The sequence below is a fragment of the Balearica regulorum genome, chromosome 30, assembly GCF_011004875.1.
Source record: "Balearica regulorum gibbericeps isolate bBalReg1 chromosome 30, bBalReg1.pri, whole genome shotgun sequence".
In the NCBI taxonomy this organism is placed as follows: domain Eukaryota; kingdom Metazoa; phylum Chordata; class Aves; order Gruiformes; family Gruidae; genus Balearica; species Balearica regulorum.
In genome coordinates, this window is record NC_046213.1 from 365,546 (window position 1) to 390,495 (window position 24,950).

Genomic DNA, 24,950 nt, shown 5'->3' on the forward strand with positions numbered 1-24,950 from the left:
GCGCTCATGGCCGCTCTGGGCAGGGGTCGGGGTTGGTGTCGATCGGTGCTGCCGGCACAGCCGGGGCGCGTCCCCGGGAGCGCGGCGGCGGCACAGCACGGCTCCGGCACGAGGCCCAGCCGGGGCCTGGGAGGGTTTGGGAACCAACACCAGCCCCTGGGTGGGGGGGGCCCAGCACCCCAATGCCAGCTCAGCCGCGGCCTGGCCCTGAGCCCCCCATTACCGCGGCCGGGCACCCCTGGGGGGGGGGTCCCCACCACGGTGGGGCCGGGCTGGGCCACGCGCTGGGGGAGAGGGGGTGGGGGGAGGAATGATGGGGGGGGGGGCACTGGGCTGGGGGGGGGTACGGGGGGGGGGATATTGGGGTGGGGGGGGAATGGGGGGGCAATTGGGTGGGGGGGTGATGAGGTACCCTGGGCTGAGGGTAATGGGGGGGGATATTGGGGGGCAATGGGGGGGGTAACAGGGGCTGGGGGGGCAATGGGGGATGGCAGGGGGTGAGGGGGTCAATGGGTGGGGGTAACGGGGGTGGGGGGGCAATGGGGGGTGAGGGGGGCAATGGGTGGGGGGTAACGGGGGTGGGGGGGCAATGGGGGGTGAGGGGGGCAATGGGTGGGGGGTAACGGGGGGGCAATGGGGGGTGACGGTCAATGGGTGGGGGGTAACGGGGCTGGGGGGGATATTGGGGGTGGGGGCATTGTGCGGGCTGCGCCGGGGGGGGGGGGACCCCGCGGGGCCCGGCCCTGCTCCCTCGCTTTCTCCCCCCTCTCCGTCCTCCCGCTCTCCCCCTCTTCCTCCTCCCCTTCCTCCCCTTCCTCCTCCTCCTCTTCTCCCGCCCTTCCGCTTCCGCCGGAAGTGCCCTCGCGCTCCCTGAGGACGTCATCGCGCCGCGCCGGGCGGCCGCGCGCTCCCGCCATGTTCCGTGCGGGGGGGCCCCGCGTTACCGCCGCCGCCGTCAGGGCCTGGGCCTGGACCTGGGCCTGGGCCCGGGGCCGGGCCGGGGCCGCGGAGGTGAGAACCGGGGCCGGCGGGGAGGGCCGGGGGGCGGCCGGGGCCCCGTAGGGGGCGGGCGGAGGTCGGTAAGCCGCCTCCCCGGCTCAACGGTCACCCTTCCGCCAGGTCTCGTCCGCTCCCGCCGGGCCCCCCGCGGCCCCCGAGCCCCGTAGGGGTGAGTCCGCCGGGATGTCGGAGGGTCTTGGGGGTGGGCAACGGGGACGGGCGGCTGTGGGAATGGGGGTTACCGGGGTGAGAGCGGGGGGGGGGGGAATCTGTGGGGTGGGGCCGTCCTGGGGACACCGGGGACGGGGGTGGGCTGGGTCGGGACCGTCCTGGGGCCGTCTGGGATGGGGATGAGCAGGGTCAGGGCAGAGGGGACACCCTGGGAGGATGGGGAGAGGGTGGCCGTGGGGTTGGGGACACCCTGGGGACGGTGGGGGCACCCTGGGGACGGCGGGGACAGGGTGGCTGTGGGGTTGGGGGCACCCTGGGGACGGTGGGGGCACCCTGGGGACGGCGGGGACAGGGTGGCTGTGAGGTTGGGGGCACCCTGGGGACGGTGGGGACACCCTGGGGACAGCAGGGACAGGGTGGCTGCGGGGTTGGGGACAGCAGGGACAGGGTGGCTGCGGGGTTGGGGACAGCAGGGACAGGGTGGCTGTGGGGTTGGGGACAGTGGGGACAGGGTGGCTGTGGGGTTGGGGGCACCCTGGGGACAGTGGGGGCACCCTGGGGACAGCGGGGACAGGGTGGCTGTGGGGTTGGGGACGGCAGGGACAGGGTGGCTGTGGGGTTGGGGGCACCCTGGGGACGGCGGGGACAGTGGGGACAGGGTGGCTGTGGGGTTGGGGACAGCAGGGACAGGGTGGCTGTGGGGTTGGGGACGGCAGGGACAGGGTGGCTGTGGGATCGGGACTGCAGGACCACCCTGGGGGGATGGGGACAACCAGGGACAGCTGTCCCTGCTCTTGGGGTGTCTGGAGCCCCCCCTTTGTCCCCGGCTGGAGGTTCCCTGTGGCTCGACAGAGCCGCCATGATCCCCGCTGCTCTCGTTGTGTGTCGTCCCCCCCCTCAGAGAAGCTGCTGCTGCCAGCGCTGCCACGGTCCCCCATCCTGCGGGCCTGCAGCGTCCCCGTCCCCCCGCACCGCTCCCCCGTGCAGGCCTGGGTGGAGTCGCTGCAGCACCACGATGACGAACGCCGAGGCCTGACCGACCTCCACCCCGACGTCTTCGCCGTCAGGCCCAGGTGGGTTTGGGGGGGCGGGGAGGAGGCCTCGGGGATGGCCTGGGGGGGGTGGGTGGGGGTCCCCGAGTGGGGGGTCCCCTCGCTAAATGCCCCCCGTCTCCGCAGGCTGGACATCCTGCACATGGTGGCGATGTGGCAGAAGAATTTCAAGAGGATTGTGAGTATGGGGAGAGGGTTTGGGGGGGGGGAGAGGGGAGCTTGGGGGGGTCTGGAGAGGGGAAGGAGGAGCAGGAAGGGGAGGTCTGGAGATGGGGGGGGGCTGAGCAGGAGGGAGGAGGTTGAGGAGGGTTGGGGGCGCAGAGAGGGGGCTGGGGAGGGGTGAGGGGGGGCTGGAGGGGCACAGGGCTTCGGGGGGGGCAGAGGGAGGTTGTGGGGGGGCACAGAGCAGCGGCCTGTCACCTCGCTGCAGAGGCGGCAGCTGGGACTGGGACTCCTGGGTCCCCTCTCTGTGTGGGGAGGGGGACAGGAGGGGCACGGGGGGCACAAGGGGCCTGTCCCCAAATGTCCCCACGTGTGTGTCCCCCCCCCAGAGCTACGCCAAGGTGAAGACGCGGGCAGAGGTGCGGGGGGGCGGCAGAAAACCCTGGCGGCAGAAAGGATCGGGCCGGGCCCGGCACGGCAGCATCCGCTCGCCCCTGTGGCGCGGGGGTGAGTGGCTGCAGATTGGGGGGAACCCCCAGACTTCAGGGGGGGCCTGCGGCTGGATTTGGGGGGGGTCACTGAGCCGGGACCCCTCGCAGGGGGCATCGCCCACGGGCCGCGGGGTCCCACCAGCTACTACTACATGCTGCCCATGAAGGTGCGGGTGCTGGGGCTGAAGGTGGCACTGACGGTGAAGCTGATGCAGGTACGGGGTCCTCAGCGTTTCGGGGGGGCTCCCAGTGGGGGGTTGGGGATGCGGTGAAGCCCCCCCCCCTCACCGGCGATGGCCCCCCCCCCCCCCCGTCACAGGATGACCTCCACATCGTCGACAGCCTGGAGATCCCCACCGCCGACCCCCAGTATCTGCTGGACCTGGCGCGGTACCGGCGTTGGGGCCGCTCCGTCCTCATCGTTGACGTGTGAGTGCAGGCAGCGCGGGCGCGTGGGGAGCCCCAGGGACGGGCAGGGCTGCCTGCACACTGCCGGGGGCTCTGGGGGTGTCCCGTGTCCCCCCCCCCTTCATTTCACCCTCTTCCCCCCCAGCAACGAGATGCCGGAGAACATCGGAACTGCGGCAGCTGGCCTGAAAACCATCAACCTGATCCCAGCGTTAGGTGAGAGCTCCGTGCTGAGCGTGGCTGCTGTCTCCGGGGCCCCCCCCCCCCAAACCTGACAGGGCCCCCCCAAACCTGACAGGGCCCCCCCCAAACCCCTGCCCTCGTGTCTCCGCAGGTCTCAACGTGCACAGCATGCTGAAGCACGAGACGCTGGTGCTCACGCTGGACACCGTCACCTTCCTGGAGAAGAAGTTGCTGTGGCACGACACCCGTTATTCGGCGCTCTACCCTTTCTCCATGCCCTACAGCGACTTCCCCTGACCCCCCCCGGCAGGATCCAGCCCCCCCCCCGGCAGGATCCAGCCCCCCCCAGGCAGGATCCAGCCCCCATCCCTTTGGAAAAAGTTTTTTGGGGTGCCGCACGCTGCGGTGGCCACTAAAGTGACGTTTCTCCTAGTTGTTGCTCTTTTTTGTGCTTGGAGGGGGTGGGGTTTGCTCCCACCTCCCTCTGCAGCCCCCCCAAATTTGCCAGACCGTGGTGTCCCGCGTGGGTTCGGCGTCTGTGGGTGGCTAGAATTTTCGGGGCCGCCGTGGCGGAGCGGTTTGTTCCCCCTTCCGTCATCAAGCCCGGCCACCTCGCCTCCTGCGAGGGGCAGAGCTGGCCGTGTACCCGCCCCCGCCGATGTGCTGGGATCCAGCTGCCGTTGCCAGAGCCAGCAAACGTTTCGGTGGGAGATTTATCTAACCGGGGATGGCGGCTGGGGTTTCTGGTTATCACTGGTGAGGCAGAAGGGTGGGCCCGGATATTTTGTCCCCCCGCTGCTGCCCTCCCCCAGGATCCAGAGCTCCAGCACGGGAAGGTGGGGGCCAGTCGTAGAAGAAAGGGAGGAAATGCCGTAAGAGGCAACGTTTCCCCCCGCAGCCTGCCGGCGCCACCGCGCTCGCTGGTGCCGAACGATGGATCCCCGCTGGAGCTGGGGGGCGATGGCCTTGCTCTGCTTCCTTGTGCCAGGGGGTGAGTTGGGATGTGTGTGCCCCCCCCCCCTTTTCCCAGGCGCGGCCAAGGGGGACACCGGGGACGCTGGGAGCCTGCCGGGGTGTTGCGGTTGGGTCCTGGCGCGTGGGCGTCCCCGCCGATGAGGCTGAGGGTAGTTTAGGGGATGCCGAGGGGGGGGGGGGTTGGTCCTGGTGCCGGCCCCCCACTATGGGGCTGGTTAGGGGGTGCGGTGGGGCCGGGCACGGCACTGCAGCTGCTGCCGGGCGGTGCCGGTGTGGAAGTGGTTGTTTTGGCCACATCCTGAGCAGGACTTGCCTAATGGGTGCCGGATCCGCTGCCCGCGCCTCGGGGCCGGGCTGGGGGAGGTGTGTGTTCCACCCGGTGTCGGGACCCCGACCGATTCCTGCCGTAACTGGGTGCCCTCTCCCAGGGCGCCCCGATCCTTGCTGGGTATCCATCTCCCCCGAGGAACCGATGGTGGAGTTTGGCACCTCCCTCCTCTTCAACTGCACCACCTCGTGCCGTAACTACAGCCGGCTGAGCTGGGAGGTCTCCACCACCAAGATGGGGGCGCAGGGACCCGGATGGGTGTCCCTCAACGTCTCCAACGTCACCGACTGGAGCTTGGAGCTCCAGTGTTTCGTCGTTTTCGAGGGGCACCGGGTTATCACAAACACCACCCTCCACGCTTACCGTAAGGACCGTGGCACGGCGGGGGAACGGTGGCAGCGCTGGCGGGGGGGGGGGTCCCGGCACCCTCCCGGTCGTCTTGACCCCACTTTCGTTCCCCGCAGGGTTCTCGCCCCCCCAAATTTATCTGGAGGGTGACGTGGTGGCGGGCAAAGAGGCGCGTGTCACCTGCAACGCGTCCGCCCAGGTCTCCCCCTCTGACCCCCCAAATCTCAGCCTGACGCTGCGGGTTGGGGGGCTCCCCGCCGCCACCCGCCGGGGTCCCTCCGTGGCGTTGGATTTCACGGCGCGGCCGGAGCAGCACGGCCAGGAGGTGACGTGTGAGGCCGTGTTACGGCTTGGGCGCCGTACAGTCAACGCCAGCGCCGCCACCGCGCTGCAGGTCTGGGGTGAGTTCCGGGACATTGGGGGGGGGGGGGGGGGGGGGCGGAAAACCCCCTCGTGGCTGGAAATGCCGGTGCTGCCGGCGGCGCGAGCCTGGGGTGCCCCACGGTCAGGGTGGGCTCCGGCATGGGGTGAGGAGGAGAGCGGGCACCCAGCCGGGCTCTGGGTGCCAGTTCCCTGCCACCCCCCCCTCCAGCTGCCCCCTACGATGTCTGGGTGTGGGCACCGCGCACCGAATTCACCGCCGGTGCAAACCTCACGGTGATGTGCCGGGCGGAGGGGAACCCCACGCCGCGGCTCCGCTGGGAGCTGCCCATCGACGCCGGCTGGGAGCTGCAGGATGGCGGCACCACCGTCACCATCCCGGCTGGCCAACAGGCGCACGGTGGCACCTACCGCTGCCTGGCCGAGAACCGCTACGGCACCGGCGCAGCCAGCATCGACATCTTCTTCCAAGGTGAGGGGCGTCCGCGGTGCCCGGTGGCATCCAGTCCCACACCGGGGCTGGGTGCCGTGGCACGGGGGTGGCACGGGGCGGGCGTAAGCGGTGGAGAAGGGGACGCAGGCGGCATCTCCCGGTGATGCCGGTCCCGGTGCCCATCCTGGCGTTCGGCTCAACCCCCGTCCTCTCCCGCAGCGTCCTCCCGCAGCCCCCTGATCCCCGTGGTCGTGACCTTGGTTGCGGTCACCACGCTGGCCGCTCTCACCGTTGCCTGGCGGTTTTACCGCGCTCAAAGCTGGAAGCCGATGCCGGATGGATCCCAGCCCGACTAGTCCTGCCTGGCCACGCTGTATGTGGGAGCAAAGAGCAATTTTCCTCCATCTCTCGGTGTATTTTTCCCAATTTTTCCCAGTTTGCTGGCTCCGGCACGGCTCCGGCGCGAGGGTGGTGCATGGGAAGGGAGAGGCATCGGTTCTGGGCATCCATCCCAGCTCCTGGCACCGCTTTGGCTCCGGGCGGGGGGGGAAATCCTGGGGCGAGTCTGGGCATAGCAGGAGCAGAACCTTTCCTGCCACTCACGTGGCTGAGCGTTAACGAGTTGCCTTCGTTAGCGGGAGGGCAGAGGGACACGGGGTGTGTGTGGGGGGGGTGAGGCCACGCTGGGGCTGCTCGCTGGGATCTTGCCAGCTCTCGCTTTCACTTCGGGTTCAGGTCACTCGGTGGTGAGCGTGCAAGGGGGCTCGGGGCCCCCAGCGAGCGTGCAGTGCAGTTTAGAGGCTGCAGCGAGCGTGCAACGGGGCTTGGACCTCACAGTGAGCGTGCAATGGAGTTTAGAGCCCCCAGCTAGTGTGCAATGGGGTTTAGAGCCCACGGCAAACGTGGAATAGGGCTCGGAGCCTGGAGCGAGCGTGCAATGGGGCCTGGAGCCCGCAGCAAGCGTGCAACTCAGCTCAGAGCTCACAGTGAGCGTGTAATGGAGCCTAGAGCTCGCAGTGAGCGTGTAATGGAGCCTAGAGCTCGCAGTGAGCGTGCAATGGAGCCTAGAGCTCACAGCGAGCGTGCAATGGAGCCTAGAGCTCACAGCGAGCGTGCAATGGAGCCTAGAGCTCACAACGAGCGTGTAAGGGGACTTGGAGCCCGCAGCGAGTGTGCAACGGAGCTCAGAGCCTGCAGCGAGCGTGGCAGGGGCTGGCTGGCGCCGCTGCTGCTGTCGGGCACCGGGGCAGGATCTGTCCCGAGGAACCAGGGACGAGCAGAGCCGCGGCACAGCCGGGTGGAAACGCCGGTGCTTGACCGGGAGCTGAGGGCGCGCGTGGCCCCGCCACGTGCCGGCAGGGTGGGGGGGACACCGGGGCAGCCCCCGACCGGGCCCCACGGCAGCCGGACGTGGGAGGACGCGGCTTGAGTGCGGTTCCTGCCGGGAGCGGCCGCGATGGCCGAGGGGACGCTGGCACGTGGCCCTGCCCTGCACCGTGGGATGTGTCCTGCATCGGGAGGTCACATCCTGTACAGGGGCTGTATCCTGTACGGGGGAACCGTGCTCTGCACAGGGGCTGGATCCTGCGCCAGGGCCGTGTCCTGCGCTGGGACCTGGCCCTGTCCCCCACCTCCCTCCCCGTGTGTCCCGTGTCCCTGTGTCCCCCATGTCCTGCCAGTCCATCCCGTGTCCCCAGCGTCCCTCTCAATCTGTCCCTGCATCCCTGTCCCCCACCTCCCTCCCCATCCATCCCCATCTCCCATGTCCCTGTACCCCCATGTCCCTGCCCCCCAGCCCCCCCATCCATCCCCATGTCCCCTGTCCCCCAGCTCCCCCTATCCATCCCCCTGTCCCCCATCCCCTGCCTCCCCCCCATCCATCCCCTGGGTCCCCCCGTCTGTTCCCGTGTCCCTGTGTCCCCCATGTCCTGCCAGTCCATCCCGTGTCCCCAGCGTCCCTCTCAATCTGTCCCTGCATCCCTGTCCCCCACCTCCCTCCCCATCCATCCCCATCTCCCATGTCCCTGTACCCCCATGTCCCTGCCCCCCAGCCCCCCCATCCATCCCCATGTCCCCTGTCCCCCAGCTCCCCCTATCCATCCCCCTGTCCCCCATCCCCTGCCTCCCCCCCATCCATCCCCTGGGTCCCCCCGTCTGTCCCCATGTCCCCCGTCCCCCAGCTCCCCCCGTCCGTCCCCTGGCTCCCCCCATCCATCCCCCAGCTCCCCCTGTCCATCCCCATGTCCCCTGGTTCTCCCCAGTCCCTCCCCCGTCCCCTGGCTCCCCCCGTCCGTCCCCCGGCTCCCCCCGTCCATCCCCGTGTCCCCCAGCCCCCTCCGCGCTGCTGAGCCAGCACGTGGGCAGGAACTGCCCTTTACCCACAGCAGCGAGGGCCGTGGCCTCCGAACGCCGGCGGGTGCCGTGGCCGGGGAAGGTCGCCGGCTAGATAAGGGATTCTTTCCGGGAGCTGGACCAAGGCCAAATGGCGGTGCGGGCTGCCCGGCGTTCCCGGTGCTGCCGACATAGTGACTCCTAAACGGGAACAGGGATGGGGACGAGCCCATGGGGGATGGTGGCGGCACGGCCGTCGGGATGGGGGCGAGGCTGGGGGACACCGAGGAGCTGTGCACCGGCCCTGGGGGGGGGACGTGGACGCCAGATCGTGGCATTTTGGCGGCAGATTTCGGGGAGGAACCTCGCCGCCCCGGCACAGTTCCCATTGAGAAGTGTAGGTTCACGGCTAGGTGCAGAAGTGAAACCGTGTGGCCGTGAGAAGCTGCCCGGACTTTCCTCCCCCCCCCCCCGCACCCCGGCAGAGCCAGGGCAGCAGCTCCATGCCGGCGGCAAGAGAGAGGGTGTCATGGCTCGTGTGTGTCGCAACCAGAACCTCGGGCAACGCTCCCCGCACCCTTTGTCCAGCTGAGTCAGGAATAAAAACATCGGGAAGCCAACAGCCCACGCCGTGCCCAGGGATTTGGATGGAGGGGTGCCAAGTCAAACCGCCGGCGCCCCGGCTCTGCCTCCCGGCTGACAAGAGACCGAGGGGGTCGCGCTGGTCTCCCCGGGGCCTGGCTGCTGCCTGTCCCTACAGCCCGGCAGTTCCCATCAGCCCCCCCCCCCAAAAAAAATTCCCTCGCGTCACAAAAAAATGAATAGAAAAGAGGAAGCTGGGGGCTTTGGCGCGCTCAGCTCACCCTGTGTGTTTGGGATGAGATCACCCGGTTGACGCTGCAGCACCCATCACTGGGTGCCTTAACTTACCCACAGCTGGGTGACAGCCGGATCATGTGCCTGGGGTGGTGGGAAATCACAGGTTTGGTGTGCAATACTAACCCCCCCCCCCCCCATTCTGGTTTGGGGGCACGGGGGGGGACACACACACCCCCCCAACCTCCTCTCTCAGCCGGTGGCAACTGGCCCTGACCCTGCGGCACCCGGTGTGGCACCGGGGCTTGGCCGTGGGGACCCTTGCGGGGTGACCGTCGGTTGGAGCGAGCCCCGTGGGACCAAGAGGCTGAGGGGGGGGCAGGGGAATTGCCCCATCCCAGGGCAGGGGGGGCAGGGGAACTACCCCACCCTGGGGCAGGGGAATTGCCCCATCCTGGGGCGGGGGGGGCAGGGGAATTGCCCCGTCCCATAACAGGGGGCAGGGGAACTACCCCACCCCGGGGCAGAGGGACAGAGGAATTGCCCCATCCCAGGGCAGGGGGGGCAGGGGAATTGCCCCATCCCGGGGCAGGGGGGGCAGGGGAACTACCCCACCCCGGGGCAGGGGAATTGCCCCATCCCATAATGGGGGGCAGGGGAATTGCCCCATTCCGGGGCAGAGGGGGCAGGGGAATTGCCCCATCCCATAATGGGGGGCAGGGGAACTACCCCACCCCGGGGCAGGGGAATTGCCCCATCCCGGGGCAGGGGGGGCAGGGGAATTGCCCCACCCCGGGGCAGGGGGGCAGCGGGGCAGGACCCCCGTCCCCATCCCCGGGGCAGTTCTCACCCCGCAGCCCCCGGGGTCGCCACTGCCCTGGGGGAAACCCACCGCCGAAGTCCCCGCCGCCCCGGAATTCCCCCCGGGGACGGAGAAGGGGCCGGGCTGGCGCCGAGCTCATAAAGCACCGCCCGGGGCGGGACCGACCGAGCGACAGACGGACGGACGGACGGACGGAAGGAGGGTGCGGTTCGCGCCCCGACCCAGACACGGACCCGGACCCGGACCCAGACCCGGACCCATCCCGGGGAGCCCGAACCGGCCGGTCCCAACCGGACCCATCCCGGGGAACCCGACCCGACCCATCCCGGTGCTCCCGGAGAACCCGACCCGACCCTTCCCGGTGCTCCCGGGGAGCCCGAAGTGACTATTCCCGGGGAGCCCGACCGGACCCATCCCGGTGCTCCCGGGGAACCCGACCCGACCCTTCCCGGTGCTCCCGGGGAGCCCGAAGCGACTATTCCCAGAGAACCCGACCGGACCCATCCCGGTGCTCCCGACCCCTCCGGTGTTCCTGAAGAGCCGGACCCATCCCGGTGCTCCGAAAGGACTGAACCCACCCGGTGCCGGTACCGGCACCCACCCCGGCACGCCACGGCACCATGCACCCCGCGGTGCTGCCGCTGGCTCTGTGCGCCCTGGTTGTCATCGCAGGTAAAGGGGACAGCAGGGAGGGGGACACGGGGCAGAACGTGGCACCAAGCGAGGGCGGTGGGGACGCGGGGACGCGCCACCGCCGCGGTGGGTCCCCAGCACAGAGGGGCGAGGCCGGCGTGAGAGCGTCGGCACAATCACGCGGGCGCGAGGGTGTCACCGCAAGTGTCGGTGGCGTCGCGGGAAGCGTGCTAGTGCAAGTGCGGGCGCGTCGCTGTGAGCGCTTCTGTCAACGTGACTTTGGCACCGTGAGTGTGTCACCGGCGGTTCACCGTGTGAGCACAAGCGTGCTGCCGCGGTGGTGTTGACCGGCTGCCCGGCACCGGGGACTGGCGGGGTGGCTGGGATGGGGATCCTGGATCCATCGGAGCCCCCTCTTCTCGGAGCCATCGCCTCCGTGCCGTGTCCGGTGGGAAAGCCCAGGCAGCGAGGTCGTGTTTGTCCTTGCGAAATCGCTGGATTGCAATCGGAATTTTTTTGTTTTCCTCTTCCTGCCGGCGGTTATTCCGGGAAAGGGTAGGACTTCTTTTCTGTGCTGGAGGGAGGCAAGTCTCACAGCCGCTCCCGGGGAATCCCCCACCCAAGGGTGCTGGTGCTGACTCACCTCAGGGGGCTTCCTCCGCAGCCGGGTGGGCCCGGCAATGGATGCTTTGCCGGGAAAGCCCCGGCACGCGGGGCCGGAGGGGACCTTGGTCCGGCACCAGCTGCAGATAGCTGCTGCGGTCCCCGAGGGCCGGATTTATGTCCTGGCATCCCCCACGCTGTCACCAGCTTTCTGGCTGAAGGCTTCCAGCTGGATGGGGGGGAACGGATCCTGCCTACCGGCAAAGCCGACCACTTCCCGCAGCTGAAGGAGAAGCTCGGTGGCGTTGTGGCTTCTCCCCACCCACTGTGGCTGGCCAGCTTCCCTCCCCGCCGTGCCAGGGACGAGGATGAGCCCAGGGGTCCCCTCAACCTTCCCCCCCCCACCATGCTGGGGATGGGGACAAGCCCAGGGGTCCCCTCAACCTGCCCCCCCCCTCCATGCTGGGGACGGGGACAAGCCCAGGGGTCCCCTCAACCTTCCCCCACCCGCCGTGCTGGGGATGGGGACGAGCCCGGGTGTCCCCTCAACCTTCCCCCCCCACCATGTTGGGGATGGGGACAAGCCCGGGGTCCCCTCAACCTTCCCCCATCCACCGTGCCGAGGATGGGGACGAGCCCGGGGGTCCCCTCAACCTTCCCCCCCAAGCCCAGGGGTCCCCTCAACCTTCCCCCCCAAGCCCAGGGGTCCCCTCAACCTTCCCCCACCCACCGTGCCGAGGATGGGGACGAGCCCGGGGGTCCTCTCAACCTTCTCCCCGTGCCGTGCCGGGGATGGGAATGAGCGTGGGGCCCCCTTGACTGCCAAAGCCCCCCCCCAAACCCCCGGGTTCTCCTGGCAGGGCGGTTGGGAGCCTCCTTCGAGATGTCGCTTGAGCCAGAGGTGCTGGTGGTGGAACACGGTGGATCGATCCGGTTGAAGCTGAAGACGACGTGCCAGGATCCCAAAGCATTCGGCAACGTGGAGACATCGATTCGGAAGCAGGTGTTGGTGACAGGGCCAAAGGACGTGGTGGCGAACCTGCTCGACGTCAACGTGTGGAACTCCAGCATCATGTGCTACTTCAACTGCAACGGGAGTAGGAAGGTGTTGACCACCACGCTCATCGTCTACCGTAAGGCACCGTGAGGAGAGGGGGGTCCCTGCCGGTCCCGGCATGCCAGGATCGCCCCCGTCACGCTGCGTCTCTCCCCCAGGTTCTCCGAAGCAGGTGACGCTGGATCCGGTACGAGAGCTGGAGGTGGGGAAGAGCCACGAGCTGGCGTGCCACGTGAAAAACGTTGCACCGATCCGGAACCTGATGGTGATCCTGTGGAAGGGCGGCGAGAAGTTGCACACCGAAACCTTCCAGCAGTACAGCCAGGATGAGCCGATGTCGGTGCCGGTGATCTACCGGCTGACGGCACAGCACCGGGACAACGGGCAGACCATCACCTGCCAGGCGCTGCTCGACCTGGAGCCCTACGGCCCACGCTTCAACGTCACCTCCGAGCCGCAGACGTTGACCGTCTATGGTAAGCCGGTACCGGCATCTTACCGGCATTTCCTCCACCGTGGTTGCAGCGATCGGCTCATCCCGGGGTGTTTCTCTCTGATGGCAGAATTCCCGGAGGATCCCGAGCTGGAGCCTCACATCTACCTGGAGACGGGCAAGACAGTGAACGCCACCTGCACCGTCGGGCATGTCTTCCCATCGGTGGCACGGTTCGAGCTGACACTCGACAACCAGACCCTGCCGCACTCCGTCAGCCAGGACGGGCACCGGGCCACCGCCGAGGTGTCCCTCAGCCGTTCGGGGAACTTCAAGCTGGTTTGCACCATGAAGGTGGGACCCAAGGAGCGGTGGAAGGAGGCGACCGTCCACAGCTACGGTGAGTAACGGCAGCGGTGGCACCGGCAAAGTCAGCCGGTGGCGTGGCCCAGGCGCACTGCGCGGGGAAGGGGGTGGCATTTTCATGCCATGGCGTGACCGAACCACCCCGCTGGTGACTTTTAGGGTGCTGCTCCTTCCCGTGGGGTTTTCCTGCTGGATGAGGACCGGGGATGCGGGAAGGAGGGGAGGGATGCGCCAGACCCGGGGACCCCCCACCCCTTGGGGAGCGGCAGGATGGGGCTCCAGGGACGGAGCTGGGGCTGCAACCGGGACTGGGGGGGAGACGGTGGGAAGAGCCGGGTGCCGGATCCGGCAGCGCTTGGGCAGGAGCCGCTTTGGGACGAGCCGAGAGGCCGGGTGCCATCTCTCTCTCTCTGTCCCCCCGCCGCAGAGTTCCCCTCGCCCCAGTTGGCCATCAGCAACCCCACCACCTCCCGCAACCAGCTGGTGACCATCAACTGCTCCTCGGCACCCAGCTGGCCCCCGGGGCTGAAGCTGCAGCTCCACAGAAACCATCGGCCCCTGCGGTCCTGGGCAGAGGGTGCTGTGCACCTGGAGCTGGTGGCCAGGGAGGAAGACGATGGGGCCGAGTTCACCTGCGAAGCGCAGCTCAGCGTGGGCAACCGGACTCTGCGCAGGACCTCGGCCACGACCACGCTGCATGTCACGTGTGAGTGGGGCAGTGGGTGCTGCCGCCGTGCCGGTGCCAGCGCAAAACCCCTTGGCCATGTGCAAAACCCTTCTGTCCTTGTGCAAAACCCCTTGGCCATGTGCAAAACCCTTCTGTCCTCGTGCAAAACCCCTTGGCCATGTGCAAAACCCTTCTGCCCTCGTGCATAACCACTCGACCCTGGTGCAAAACCCTTCTGTCCTTGTGCAAAACCCTTCTGCCCTCGTGCATAACCACTCGACCCTGGTGCAAAACCCTTCCGTCCCTGTGCAAGACCCCTCAGCCCCGGTGCAAGCCCCGGTGCCGGCAATGCCGGGGCTCGTGCCGGGGAGAACTGAGGTTCCTCTGCTCTGCCCTCCAGACCAGCCCCAGATGGACGACGGGAGCTGCCCCCCCAGCCAGAACTGGACGGAGGGGCAGGATGAGACCCTGCGCTGCGGGGCACGGGGCAACCCCCCGCCCCTCCTGGAGTGCACCAAGGACGGCGAGCCCTTCCCCGCCGGGGTGCTGCGCCCCGTCACCCGCGCCCACGCCGGCACCTACCGCTGCCAGGCCACCAACCCGCTGGGTACCGCTGTCCGGAGCATCACCGTGTGGGTGCAGTGTGAGTGGGGCCGGGGGTCCCGGGGGGGTCCTGGGAGGTCCCGGGGGGGGAAGGTGCAGGCTCAGCACCACTGAGCACCCATCCTTGCTCTCCGGCAGACCATGACCCCGACCTGGTTCTCCTGGTGCTGCTGCCGGTGGTGGCAGTGGCCGCCCTGCTCGCTGGCGGGGTGGGCTACGGCATTTACTACCGTAAGAAGAAAATCCGGCAGTACCGGCTGCAGGCGCGGCAGAAGCAGCTGGAGATGCAGGCGCTGCGGCAGCCGGGATGCTCGGAGGCGACGACCGCTCTCAACGGCTCGGCGCTGAAGGCGTAACCGTAGCCGGGCAGAGGCGGTGGAGAGGTCGGCAGCCCCCTGCCCGTCCTGCTCCCTGCCCGCGGGCGACTGCCCCGGTAAGGGCTGAGCGCCGCGGCCGCCGGCTCCCTCCTACAGATATGACGGTGACATCGGGGACCAGGCGGGAGCCGCGGTGGGGACGGTGGATGCTGCGGCAAGATGGCACCGGTGGCTGCTGTCACCGCAGGGAGGTGACAGCTCACAGACGAGGACGTGCCGGGCCGGCACGTGGTTGGGATGCCGGAGAGGGGTGAGGCGCTGACCTCCCCGCCATGACGGAGATGCTCCTTTTCTCTCTGAACTTCATCCCTTGGGAGACCTGAAGACGGTTTCGGGGTGTCCGCGCTCTCTTCCCACGCTGACGCCGGGTGGGGGGGTCTTGGTACCCCAGGGGGAGCGTCCGGGCTAAGTACCGGTATTTTGGTGCTGGGGCGGCGTTGGCCCCAATGCCGGCGGGAAGGTGAGGAGCGAAGGGAGATGCAGGCGCCGGAGGGGCTGGAAGACGCTGTCGCGACATGTTGCACCAATAAAGGCTGTGGGCAGCAACGCCGCAACCCGCTGGGGTTTTGGATGGGGATAACGGCACCCTGGGTCGTCATCTGGGGTTGTGCCGAGCATGCGCCGTGGTGCCCAGATTCTTGCTTCCTTCCTTACACCGCCATTTCCCGCCACCTCCCGGCACCGCGGCGTAGCCGGTGGCGGTGGGGCCGGGACGAAGCCAGGGTGCTGCTGGGGCGGAGAGGAAGGATGGGGAGTGGCCGGCGTGGCAAGGGATGTGGGACAATGCACCTCTGAGCTGGGTACCCCCCCCATTTCACCCCCCACCAAAGCCCTGAGGCGGGGTGATGGGCTCTGGCTTCCGCTCCCGTCCCCGCGGCACGCTGTTCCCCCGCGCGGCAATGCCCTGGCGTGGTCTTCATGCCTGGTTCCTCACCGGGCTGCTCCTGGCTCTGTGCGGTGAGTGCTGTCCCTGGGTCCTGGCTGGTCCCCCTGCACCCCAACCCCGTGGGGGATGTCCTGTCTATCCCAGCTCATCCCACCTGCACCCCGACCCACCTCCCCAGCTCATCCCACGTGTCCCAGCTCATCCCACCTACACCCCAATCCAACTGGGGCCATCCCGTCTATCCCAGCTCATCCCACCTGCACCCCAGCCCACCTCCCCAGCTCATCCCGTCTATCCCAGCTCATCCCACCTGCACCCCGACCCACCTCCCCAGCTCATCCCACCTACACCCCAATCCAACTGGGGCCATCCCATCTGTCCCAGCTCATCCCATCCCACCCTGACCCACCTCCCCAGCTCATCCCACGTGTCCCAGCTCATCCCACCTGCACCCCAGCCCACCTCCCCAGCTCATCCCGTCTATCCCAGCTCATCCCACCTACACCCCGACCCACCTCCCCAGCTCATCCCACGTGTCCCAGCTCACCGCCCCCCTCCACCGCCGGCCATCCCGTTCCAGGCTCACCCACCAACCCCTTCGAGGTGACGGTGAACGGGGCCTCTTCGGAGGTGGGCTACGGTGGGACGGTGCTGCTGAACTGCTCCACCAGCTGCCCCGAGGCCAACGCGACCGGGGGGCTGGAGACCTCCCTCAGCAAGGAGTGGGTGGGCCGGGGACCGGGCTGGTTGAGCGTCCGGCTCCGCAACATCACCGAGCCCCTCTCCGACATCCTCTGCTACTTCTCCTGCTTCGGGAAAAGGGAAGTGGTGACTTTCAGGGTGCTGGCTTACGGTGAGAGGCTGCTGGGGTCCTTCCCGTGGGGTTTTCCTGCTGGATGAGGACCGGGGATGCGGGAAGGAGGGGAGGGATGCGCCAGACCCGGGGACCCCCCACCCCTTGGGGAGCGGCAGGATGGGGCTCCAGGGACGGAGCTGGGGCTGCAACCGGGACTGGGGGGGAGACGGTGGGAAGAGCCGGGTGCCGGATCCGGCAGCGCTTGGGCAGGAGCCGCTTTGGGACGAGCCGAGAGGCCGGGTGCCATCTCTCTCTCTCTGTCCCCCCGCCGCAGAGTTCCCCTCGCCCCAGTTGGCCATCAGCAACCCCACCACCTCCCGCAACCAGCTGGTGACCATCAACTGCTCCTCGGCACCCAGCTGGCCCCCGGGGCTGAAGCTGCGGCTCCACAGAAACCATCGGCCCCTGCGGTCCTGGGCAGAGGGTGCTGTGCACCTGGAGCTGGTGGCCAGGGAGGAAGACGATGGGGCCAAGTTCACCTGCGAAGCGCAGCTCAGCGTGGGCAACCGGACTCTGCGCAGGACCTCGGCCACGACCACGCTGCATGTCACGTGTGAGTGGGGCAGTGGGTGCTGCCGCCGTGCCGGTGCCAGCGCAAAACCCCTTGGCCATGTGCAAAACCCTTCTGTCCTTGTGCAAAACCCCTTGGCCATGTGCAAAACCCTTCTGCCCTCGTGCATAACCACTCGACCCTGGTGCAAAACCCTTCCGTCCCTGTGCAAGACCCCTCAGCCCCGGTGCAAGCCCCGGGGTGGCGGCAATGCCGGGGCTCGTGCCGGGGAGAACTGAGGTTCCTCTGCTCTGCCCTCCAGACCAGCCCCAGATGGACGACGGGAGCTGCCCCCCCAGCCAGAACTGGACGGAGGGGCAGGATGAGACCCTGCGCTGCGGGGCACGGGGCAACCCCCCGCCCCTCCTGGAGTGCACCAAGGATGGCGAGCCCTTCCCCGCCGGGGTGCTGCGCCCCGTCACCCGCGCCCACGCCGGCACCTACCGCTGCCAGGCCACCAACCCGCTGGGTACCGCTGTCCGGAGCATCACCGTGTGGGTGCAGTGTGAGTGGGGACGGGGGTCCCGGGGGGGTCCTGGGAGGTCCCAGGGGGGGAAGGTGCAGGCTCAGCACCACTGAGCACCCATCCTTGCTCTCCGGCAGACCATGACCCCGACCTGGTTCTCCTGGTGCTGCTGCCGGTGGTGGCAGTGGCCGCCCTGCTCGCTGGCGGGGTGGGCTACGGCATTTACTACCGTAAGAAGAAAATCCGGCAGTACCGGCTGCAGGCGCGGCAGAAGCAGCTGGAGATGCAGGCGCTGCGGCAGCCGGGATGCTCGGAGGCGACGACCGCTCTCAACGGCTCGGCGCTGAAGGCGTAACCGTAGCCGGGCAGAGGCGGTGGAGAGGTCGGCAGCCCCCTGCCCGTCCTGCTCCCTGCCCGTGGGCGACTGCCCCGGTAAGGGCTGAGCGCCGCGGCTGCCCGCTCCCTCCTACAGATATGACGGTGACATCGGGGACCAGGCGGGAGCCGCGGTGGGGACGGTGGATGCTGCGGCAAGATGGCACCGGTGGCTGCTGTCACCGCAGGGAGGTGACAGCTCACAGACGAGGATGTGCCGGGCCGGCACGTGGTTGGGATGCCGGAGAGGGGTGAGGCGCTGACCTCCCCGCCATGACGGAGATGCTCCTTTTCTCTCTGAACTTCATCCCTTGGGAGACCTGAAGACGGTTTCGGGGTGTCCGCGCTCTCTTCCCACGCTGACGCCGGGTGGGGGGGTCTTGGTACCCCAGGGGGAGCGTCCGGGCTAAGTACCGGGATTTTGGTGCTGGGGCGGCGTTGGCCCCAATGCCGGCGGGAAGGTGAGGAGCGAAGGGAGATGCAGGCGCCGGAGGGGCTGGAAGACGCTGTCGCGACATGTTGCACCAATAAAGGCTGTGGGCAGCAACGCCGCAACCCGCTGGGGTTTTGGATGGGGATAACCGGCACCCTGGGTCGTCATCTGGGGTTGTGCCGAGCATGCGCCGTGGTGCCCAGACTCTTGCTTCCTTCCTTACACCGCCATTTCCCGCCACCTCCCGGCACCGCGGCGTAGCCGGTGGCGGTGGGGCCGGGACGAAGCCAGGGTGCTGCTGGGGCGGAGAGGAAGGATGGGGAGTGGCCGGCGTGGCAAGGGATGTGGGACAATGCACCTCTGAGCTGGGTACCCCCCCCCATTTCACCCCCCACCAAAGCCCTGAGGCGGGGTGATGGGCTCTGGCTTCCGCTCCCGTCCCCGCGGCACGTTGTTCCCCCGCGCGGCAATGCCCTGGCGTGGTCTTCATGCCTGGTTCCTCACCGGGCTGCTCCTGGCTCTGTGCGGTGAGTGCTGTCCCTGGGTCCTGGCTGGTCCCCCTGCACCCCAACCCCGTGGGGGATGTCCTGTCTATCCCAGCTCATCCCACCTGCACCCCAGCCCACCTCCCCAGCTCATCCCGTCTATCCCAGCTCATCCCACCTGCACCCCAGCCCACCTCCCCAGCTCATCCCGTCTATCCCAGCTCATCCCACCTGCATCCCGACCCACCTCCCCAGCTCATCCCACCTACACCCCAATCCAACTGGGGCCATCCCGTCTATCCCAGCTCATCCCACCTGCACCCCGACCCACCTCCCCAGCTCATCCCACGTGTCCCAGCTCATCCCACCTGCACCCTGACCCACCTCCCCAGCTCATCCCACCTACACCCCAATCCAACTGGGGCCATCCCATCTGTCCCAGCTCATCCCATCTGCACCCTGACCCACCTCCCCAGCTCATCCCGTCTATCCCAGCTCATCCCACCTGCACCCCAGCCCACCTCCCCAGCTCATCCCGTCTATCCCAGCTCATCCCACCTGCACCCCAGCCCACCTCCCCAGCTCATCCCGTCTATCCCAGCTCATCCCACCTGCATCCCGACCCACCTCCCCAGCTCATCCCACCTACACCCCAATCCAACTGGGGCCATCCCGTCTATCCCAGCTCATCCCACCTTCACCCCGACCCACCTCCCCAGCTCATCCCGTCTATCCCAGCTCATCCCACCTGCACCCCGACCCACCTCCCCAGCTCATCCCGTCTATCCCAGCTCATCCCACCTACACCCCGACCCACCTCCCCAGCTCATCCCACGTGTCCCAGCTCACCGCCCCCCTCCACCGCCGGCCATCCCGTTCCAGGCTCACCCACCAACCCCTTCGAGGTGACGGTGAACGGGGCCTCTTCGGAGGTGGGCTACGGTGGGACGGTGCTGCTGAACTGCTCCACCAGCTGCCCCGAGGCCAACGCGACCGGGGGGCTGGAGACCTCCCTCAGCAAGGAGTGGGTGGGCCGGGGACCGGGCTGGTTGAGCGTCCGGCTCCGCAACATCACCGAGCCCCTCTCCGACATCCTCTGCTACTTCTCCTGCTTCGGGAAAAGGGAAGTGGTGACTTTCAGGGTGCTGGCTTACGGTGAGAGGCTGCTGGGGTCCTTCCCGTGGGGTTTTCCTGCTGGATGAGGACCGGGGATGCGGGAAGGAGGGGAGGGATGCGCCAGACCCGGGGACCCCCCACCCCTTGGGGAGCGGCAGGATGGGGCTCCAGGGACGGAGCTGGGGCTGCAACCGGGACTGGGGGGGAGACGGTGGGAAGAGCCGGGTGCCGGATCCGGCAGCGCTTGGGCAGGAGCCGCTTTGGGACGAGCCGAGAGGCCGGGTGCCATCTCTCTCTCTCTGTCCCCCCGCCGCAGAGTTCCCCTCGCCCCAGTTGGCCATCAGCAACCCCACCACCTCCCGCAACCAGCTGGTGACCATCAACTGCTCCTCGGCACCCAGCTGGCCCCCGGGGCTGAAGCTGCAGCTCCACAGAAACCATCGGCCCCTGCGGTCCTGGGCAGAGGGTGCTGTGCACCTGGAGCTGGTGGCCAGGGAGGAAGACGATGGGGCCGAGTTCACCTGCGAAGCGCAGCTCAGCGTGGGCAACCGGACTCTGCGCAGGACCTCGGCCACGACCACGCTGCATGTCACGTGTGAGTGGGGCAGTGGGTGCTGCCGCCGTGCCGGTGCCAGCGCAAAACCCCTTGGCCATGTGCAAAACCCTTCTGGCCTTGTGCAAAACCCCTTGGCCATGTGCAAAACCCTTCTGTCCCTGTGCAAAACCCTTCTGCCCTCGTGCATAACCACTCGACCCTGGTGCAAAACCCTTCCGTCCCTGTGCAAGACCCCTCAGCCCCGGTGCAAGCCCCGGGGTGGCGGCAATGCCGGGGCTCGTGCCGGGGAGAACTGAGGTTCCTCTGCTCTGCCCTCCAGACCAGCCCCAGATGGACGACGGGAGCTGCCCCCCCAGCCAGAACTGGACGGAGGGGCAGGATGAGACCCTGCGCTGCGGGGCACGGGGCAACCCCCCGCCCCTCCTGGAGTGCACCAAGGACGGCGAGCCCTTCCCCGCCGGGGTGCTGCGCCCGGTCACCCGCGCCCACGCCGGCACCTACCGCTGCCAGGCCACCAACCCGCTGGGTACCGCTGTCCGGAGCATCACCGTGTGGGTGCAGTGTGAGTGGGGCCGGGGGTCCCGGGGGGGTCCTGGGAGGTCCCAGGGGGGGAAGGTGCGGGCTCAGCACCACTGAGCACCCATCCTTGCTCTCCGGCAGACCATGACCCTGACCTGGTTCTCCTGGTGCTGTTGCCAGTGGTGGTGGTGGTCGCCCTGATCGCTGTCAGGGTGGGCTACGGCATTTACTACCGTAAGAAGAAAATCCGGCAGTACCGGCTGCAGGCGCGGCAGAAGCAGCTGGAGATGAAGGTGTTACGCTCCAGGCAGGACCGTGCCCCCCTCAATGACGTGGGGGCTGCACCGTAGCTCCCCCCTCACCCCCCAAAAGCCGCATCCCGCCCCGGCACGGCACCGTAGCCCCCCCGCACCCCTCAGGGGCCGAGGGATGTCTCCAGCGCCCCACGGGCAGCGGTGCGGGGTGGGGGGGGGCAGCTGGTGGGTGCTGGGGTTGGGGGTGCTGAGGGGCTATGGAGACCCCCCCCCTCACTGTGCCCATCACCCTGGCCTCAGGCTCTCCTCTGCGGGGGGGGAGAATGTCTCTCCATGGCTGAATCATCCTTGTGGGATCGGCCGTATCCGTGTCGTTTGTCCTAGTGACGTGAGGGGAGAGGGCTGTGCTGGGTCGTACTGGGCTGCGCTGGGTCGTACTGGGCTGTGCTGGGTCGTACTGGGCTGTAATGGCCTATACCGGGATGTGCTGGACTGTACGGGGCTATACTGGGCTGCAATGGGCTATACTGGGATGTATGGGGCTATACTGGGCTGTAAGGGGCTATACTGGGATGTACTGGTCTGTACGGGGCTATACTGGGCTGTAATGGGATGTACTGGATTGTATGGGGCTATACTAAGCTGTACTGGGCTGTAACTTACTGTACTGGGATATACTGGGCTGTACTGGGCTATACTGGGCTGTAATGGGCTGTAATGGGATGTACTGGATTGTATGGGGCTATACTAAGCTGTACTGGGCTGTAACTTACTGTACTGGGATATACTGGGCTGTAATGGGCTATACTGGCCTGTACTGGGCTGTAATGGGTTATACTGGGCTGTACTGGGCTATACTGGGTGGTACTGGCGGGTGTTGGGGTCCTGCTTCACCCCTTGGCAGCGATGAAACGTCCTTTTGGTGCCGCTGGCAGCCGAGAGCCACGGTGGTGCCGGGGGGTGCCGGGGGGTGCCGGGGGGTGTCCCCCAGTCTGCTCGGTGACCCCCAGGGCTGCCGGCCCTGCTGGGGGGTCAGGGGTGCGGGGACGGGCAGGGGATGGGGGACGGGCAGGGATGGGGGTACGGGCAGGGATGGGGGTACGGGCAGGGGATGGGGGGGTGTGGGCAGGGGATGGGGGTACAGGCAGGGATGGGGGTACAGGCAGGGATGGGGGTGTGGGCAGGGGTGGGGGTACAGGCAGGGATGGGGTACGGGCAGGGAGTGGGGTACAGGCAGGGAGTGGGGGTACGGGCAGGGGATGGGGTACAGGCAGCAGATGGGGTACAGGCAGGGATGGGGTTGCAGGCAGGGAGAGGGGGTACAGGCAGGGATGGGGTACAGGCAGGGATGGGGGTGTGGGCAGGGATGGGGTGTGGGCAGGGAGAGGGGGTACGGGCAGGGATGGGGTACAGGCAGGGATGGGGTACAGGCAGGGATGGGGGTGCGGGCAGGGGACGGAGCGGGGGTTGGGGGGAGCCGGGTGGGGGATGGAGCTGGGGACAAGGGCTGGGGGGGGGGGATGGGAACCAGAGCGGGGGAGGGGCTCTAGAGCCCAGGGCTGGGGGAGGCACTGGGGGGGGGGGGGGGGGGCACCCCACTGCCGGGCCGGGGGGGGGCACCCCACTGCCGGAGCGTCCCTCCCCAACCGGGGCCCCACGCGGCCGGAGCCAGCGGGAGCCGGAGCCAGCGGGAGCGTGGCAGCGCCTGGCGCTCGCTGGTACCATCGCTCACGCCCCGGCGTGACACCAGCCCACGGCACGGCACGCCACGGCACGGCACGGCACGGCACGGCACGGCACGGCACGGCGAGGTGAGGCCTGCCATGGCTGCCCGCACCAGTGCGGGCAGGGAGGCGGCATGGGCAGGCGGCGCGGGCAGGCGGCACGTTGGGCGCGTTGCGTAGGCCGAGGTAGGGCCGGAGCGCGTGTGCGGGAGGAATCACGCCTCAGCCGCCTCACCCGCGCCACGAGGGGACGCGGGGATTGGGGGGGGCACCCGGCGCGGCGGCGGCATCGGCGGCGCGGGACGTGCACGAGGGGCACGTTGGCGTGCGCAGGCGATGCGCGTGCCGCGTGCCTGCCTGCGTACAACGCACGTTACACGCGCCCGCGGGCGCACGCAATGCGCGGGTGTACGCGCGCTGCCGTGCACACGCGCAACGCGCACCTGCAGGCGTGCGAGACACGCGCCTGCACACACGTGCAACGCGTGCTTCCACGAGTGATACACGACACACACTTGTGTGCGTATAATACACGCACACACCTGCCTGCACACACACAGCGTGCACGTGATCCACACGCCTGCACACACATGCAATGCACGCCTGCACACACGTGGTATACACACCTGCACACACGTGGTATACACACCTGCACGCACATGTGATTCACGCCTGCACACACGGTATACACACCTGCACGCACATGTGATTCACGCCTGCACACATGTGGTATACACACCTGCACGCACATGATTCACGCCTGCACACACATGCAATGCATGCCTGCGTGCACACGATCTACACGCCTGCACGCACATGCAACACACACCTGCACGCACACAGTATACACACCTGCGTGCACATGCGATGCACGCCTGCACACACACGGTATACACACCTACACGGACATGCAATGCACACATACACGCACATGATCCACACACCTGCACGCACATGTGATGCACGCCTGCACACACACGGTATACACACCTACACGGACATGCAATGCACGCCTGCGTGCGCACAGTATACACACCTGCACGCACATGCAATTCCCGCCTGCACACACATGGTATACACGCCTGCACGCACATGCAACGCGTGGCTGCATGCACATGATCCACACGCCTGCATGCACATGCGATGCACGCTTGCACACACAGAGTGTACACGCCTGCGCGCACACGGTATACACACCTGCACACGCGCGCAATTCACACCTGCACACACACGGCATGCACACCTGCACACGCGCGCAATTCACACCTGCACACACACAGCATGCACACCTGCACGCGTGTGCAATTCACACCTGCACACACACGGCATGCACACCTGCACGCGTGTGCAATTCACCCCTGCACACACACGGCATGCACACCTGCACGCGTGTGCAATTCACCCCTGCACACACACAGCATGCACACCTGCACGCGCGTGCAACGCGCGGCTGCACACGCAAGATGCACACGCCACGCACACGCCGCTCACCCCTGCAAACGTGCTGCACGCACCTTCCTGCACACCCCCCCCCCGCCTGCACACGCCTGCACCCCACGCGTGACCAAAGGTTGCCCCAAACCCCCCCCCTCCCCCCCCCGTGGCGAGTGCGTGGGCAGCACCCCGCGGGTGGGGTGGGGGACGGGACACGCAGCTGGTCCCGGTCTGTCGCTGCACCCACGCAGGACCGTGCCTCCCCCGCGGCGCAGCTGCTGCTGCCTCCGGGCTGCACAGGGCAGGAGGAGCACGGGGGGGCCCCATCCGGGCCCGGTTTGGGGGTGCTGTGCAGGAGCGAGCACGGGGGGGGGGCCCCATCCGGGTCCGGTTTGGGGGTGCTGTGCAGGAGCGAGCACGGGGGTGGGGGCCCGATCCGGGCCCGGTTTGGGGGTGCTGTGCAGGAGCCAGCCCCGGGGGGGGGCCCGATCCGGGCCCGGTTTGGGGGTGCTGTGCAGGAGCCAGCCCCGGGGAGGGGGGGGCCGATCCGGGTCCGGTTTGGGGGTGCTGTGCAGGAGCCAGCCCCGGGGGGGGCCCGATCCGGGCCCGGTTTGGGGGTGCTGTGCAGGAGCCAGCCCCGGGGGGGGGGCCCGATC

At 68.2% G+C, this 24,950-nt stretch overlaps 5 protein-coding genes across 7 annotated transcripts; all 5 read left to right on the forward strand.

Moving 5' to 3' along the window:
- Nucleotides 1–863: 863 nt before the first annotated feature.
- MRPL4 (mitochondrial ribosomal protein L4) lies at nucleotides 864–3,894 on the forward strand. Of its 2 annotated transcripts, XM_075738021.1 has the most exons (10): nucleotides 864–1,011; nucleotides 1,120–1,168; nucleotides 2,072–2,243; nucleotides 2,349–2,400; nucleotides 2,774–2,891; nucleotides 2,984–3,090; nucleotides 3,195–3,304; nucleotides 3,429–3,499; nucleotides 3,618–3,763; nucleotides 3,806–3,894. In XM_075738021.1, the coding sequence occupies exons 1-9, from the start codon at nucleotides 916–918 to the stop codon at nucleotides 3,761–3,763; spliced, it is 921 nt and encodes a 306-aa protein (XP_075594136.1). In that variant the 5' UTR covers nucleotides 864–915; the 3' UTR covers nucleotides 3,806–3,894. The 2 variants fall into 2 exon arrangements, with proteins under 2 accessions (XP_075594136.1, XP_075594135.1); XM_075738020.1 differs by having other exon boundaries at nucleotides 865–1,011; nucleotides 3,618–3,894.
- Nucleotides 3,895–4,037: 143 nt separating this feature from the next.
- Nucleotides 4,038–6,337, forward strand: LOC142598717 (intercellular adhesion molecule 4-like). Its single transcript, XM_075738018.1, has 5 exons — nucleotides 4,038–4,457; nucleotides 4,870–5,133; nucleotides 5,234–5,518; nucleotides 5,710–5,970; nucleotides 6,151–6,337. Exons 1-5 carry the CDS (start codon nucleotides 4,400–4,402, stop codon nucleotides 6,285–6,287), a joined length of 1,005 nt encoding a protein of 334 aa, XP_075594133.1. The 5' UTR covers nucleotides 4,038–4,399; the 3' UTR covers nucleotides 6,288–6,337.
- Nucleotides 6,338–10,062: 3,725 nt separating this feature from the next.
- ICAM1 (intercellular adhesion molecule 1) lies at nucleotides 10,063–15,194 on the forward strand. 2 transcript variants are annotated; one of them, XM_075738101.1, is made up of 8 exons: nucleotides 10,063–10,282; nucleotides 10,374–10,573; nucleotides 11,998–12,270; nucleotides 12,353–12,670; nucleotides 12,758–13,027; nucleotides 13,421–13,699; nucleotides 14,061–14,303; nucleotides 14,402–15,194. In XM_075738101.1, the coding sequence occupies exons 2-8, from the start codon at nucleotides 10,522–10,524 to the stop codon at nucleotides 14,617–14,619; spliced, it is 1,653 nt and encodes a 550-aa protein (XP_075594216.1). In that variant the 5' UTR covers nucleotides 10,063–10,282; nucleotides 10,374–10,521; the 3' UTR covers nucleotides 14,620–15,194. The 2 variants fall into 2 exon arrangements, with proteins under 2 accessions (XP_075594216.1, XP_075594215.1); XM_075738100.1 differs by having other exon boundaries at nucleotides 10,133–10,573.
- A 105-nt stretch (nucleotides 15,195–15,299) lies between these two features.
- LOC142598765 (intercellular adhesion molecule 1-like) lies at nucleotides 15,300–18,328 on the forward strand. The gene is made up of 5 exons (XM_075738159.1): nucleotides 15,300–15,597; nucleotides 16,107–16,379; nucleotides 16,657–16,935; nucleotides 17,195–17,437; nucleotides 17,536–18,328. The coding sequence occupies exons 1-5, from the start codon at nucleotides 15,486–15,488 to the stop codon at nucleotides 17,751–17,753; spliced, it is 1,125 nt and encodes a 374-aa protein (XP_075594274.1). The 5' UTR covers nucleotides 15,300–15,485; the 3' UTR covers nucleotides 17,754–18,328.
- Nucleotides 18,329–18,403: 75 nt separating this feature from the next.
- Nucleotides 18,404–21,265, forward strand: LOC142598762 (intercellular adhesion molecule 1-like). The gene is made up of 5 exons (XM_075738155.1): nucleotides 18,404–18,733; nucleotides 19,574–19,846; nucleotides 20,124–20,402; nucleotides 20,683–20,925; nucleotides 21,024–21,265. The coding sequence occupies exons 1-5, from the start codon at nucleotides 18,622–18,624 to the stop codon at nucleotides 21,230–21,232; spliced, it is 1,116 nt and encodes a 371-aa protein (XP_075594270.1). The 5' UTR covers nucleotides 18,404–18,621; the 3' UTR covers nucleotides 21,233–21,265.
- Nucleotides 21,266–24,950: the final 3,685 nt, after the last annotated feature.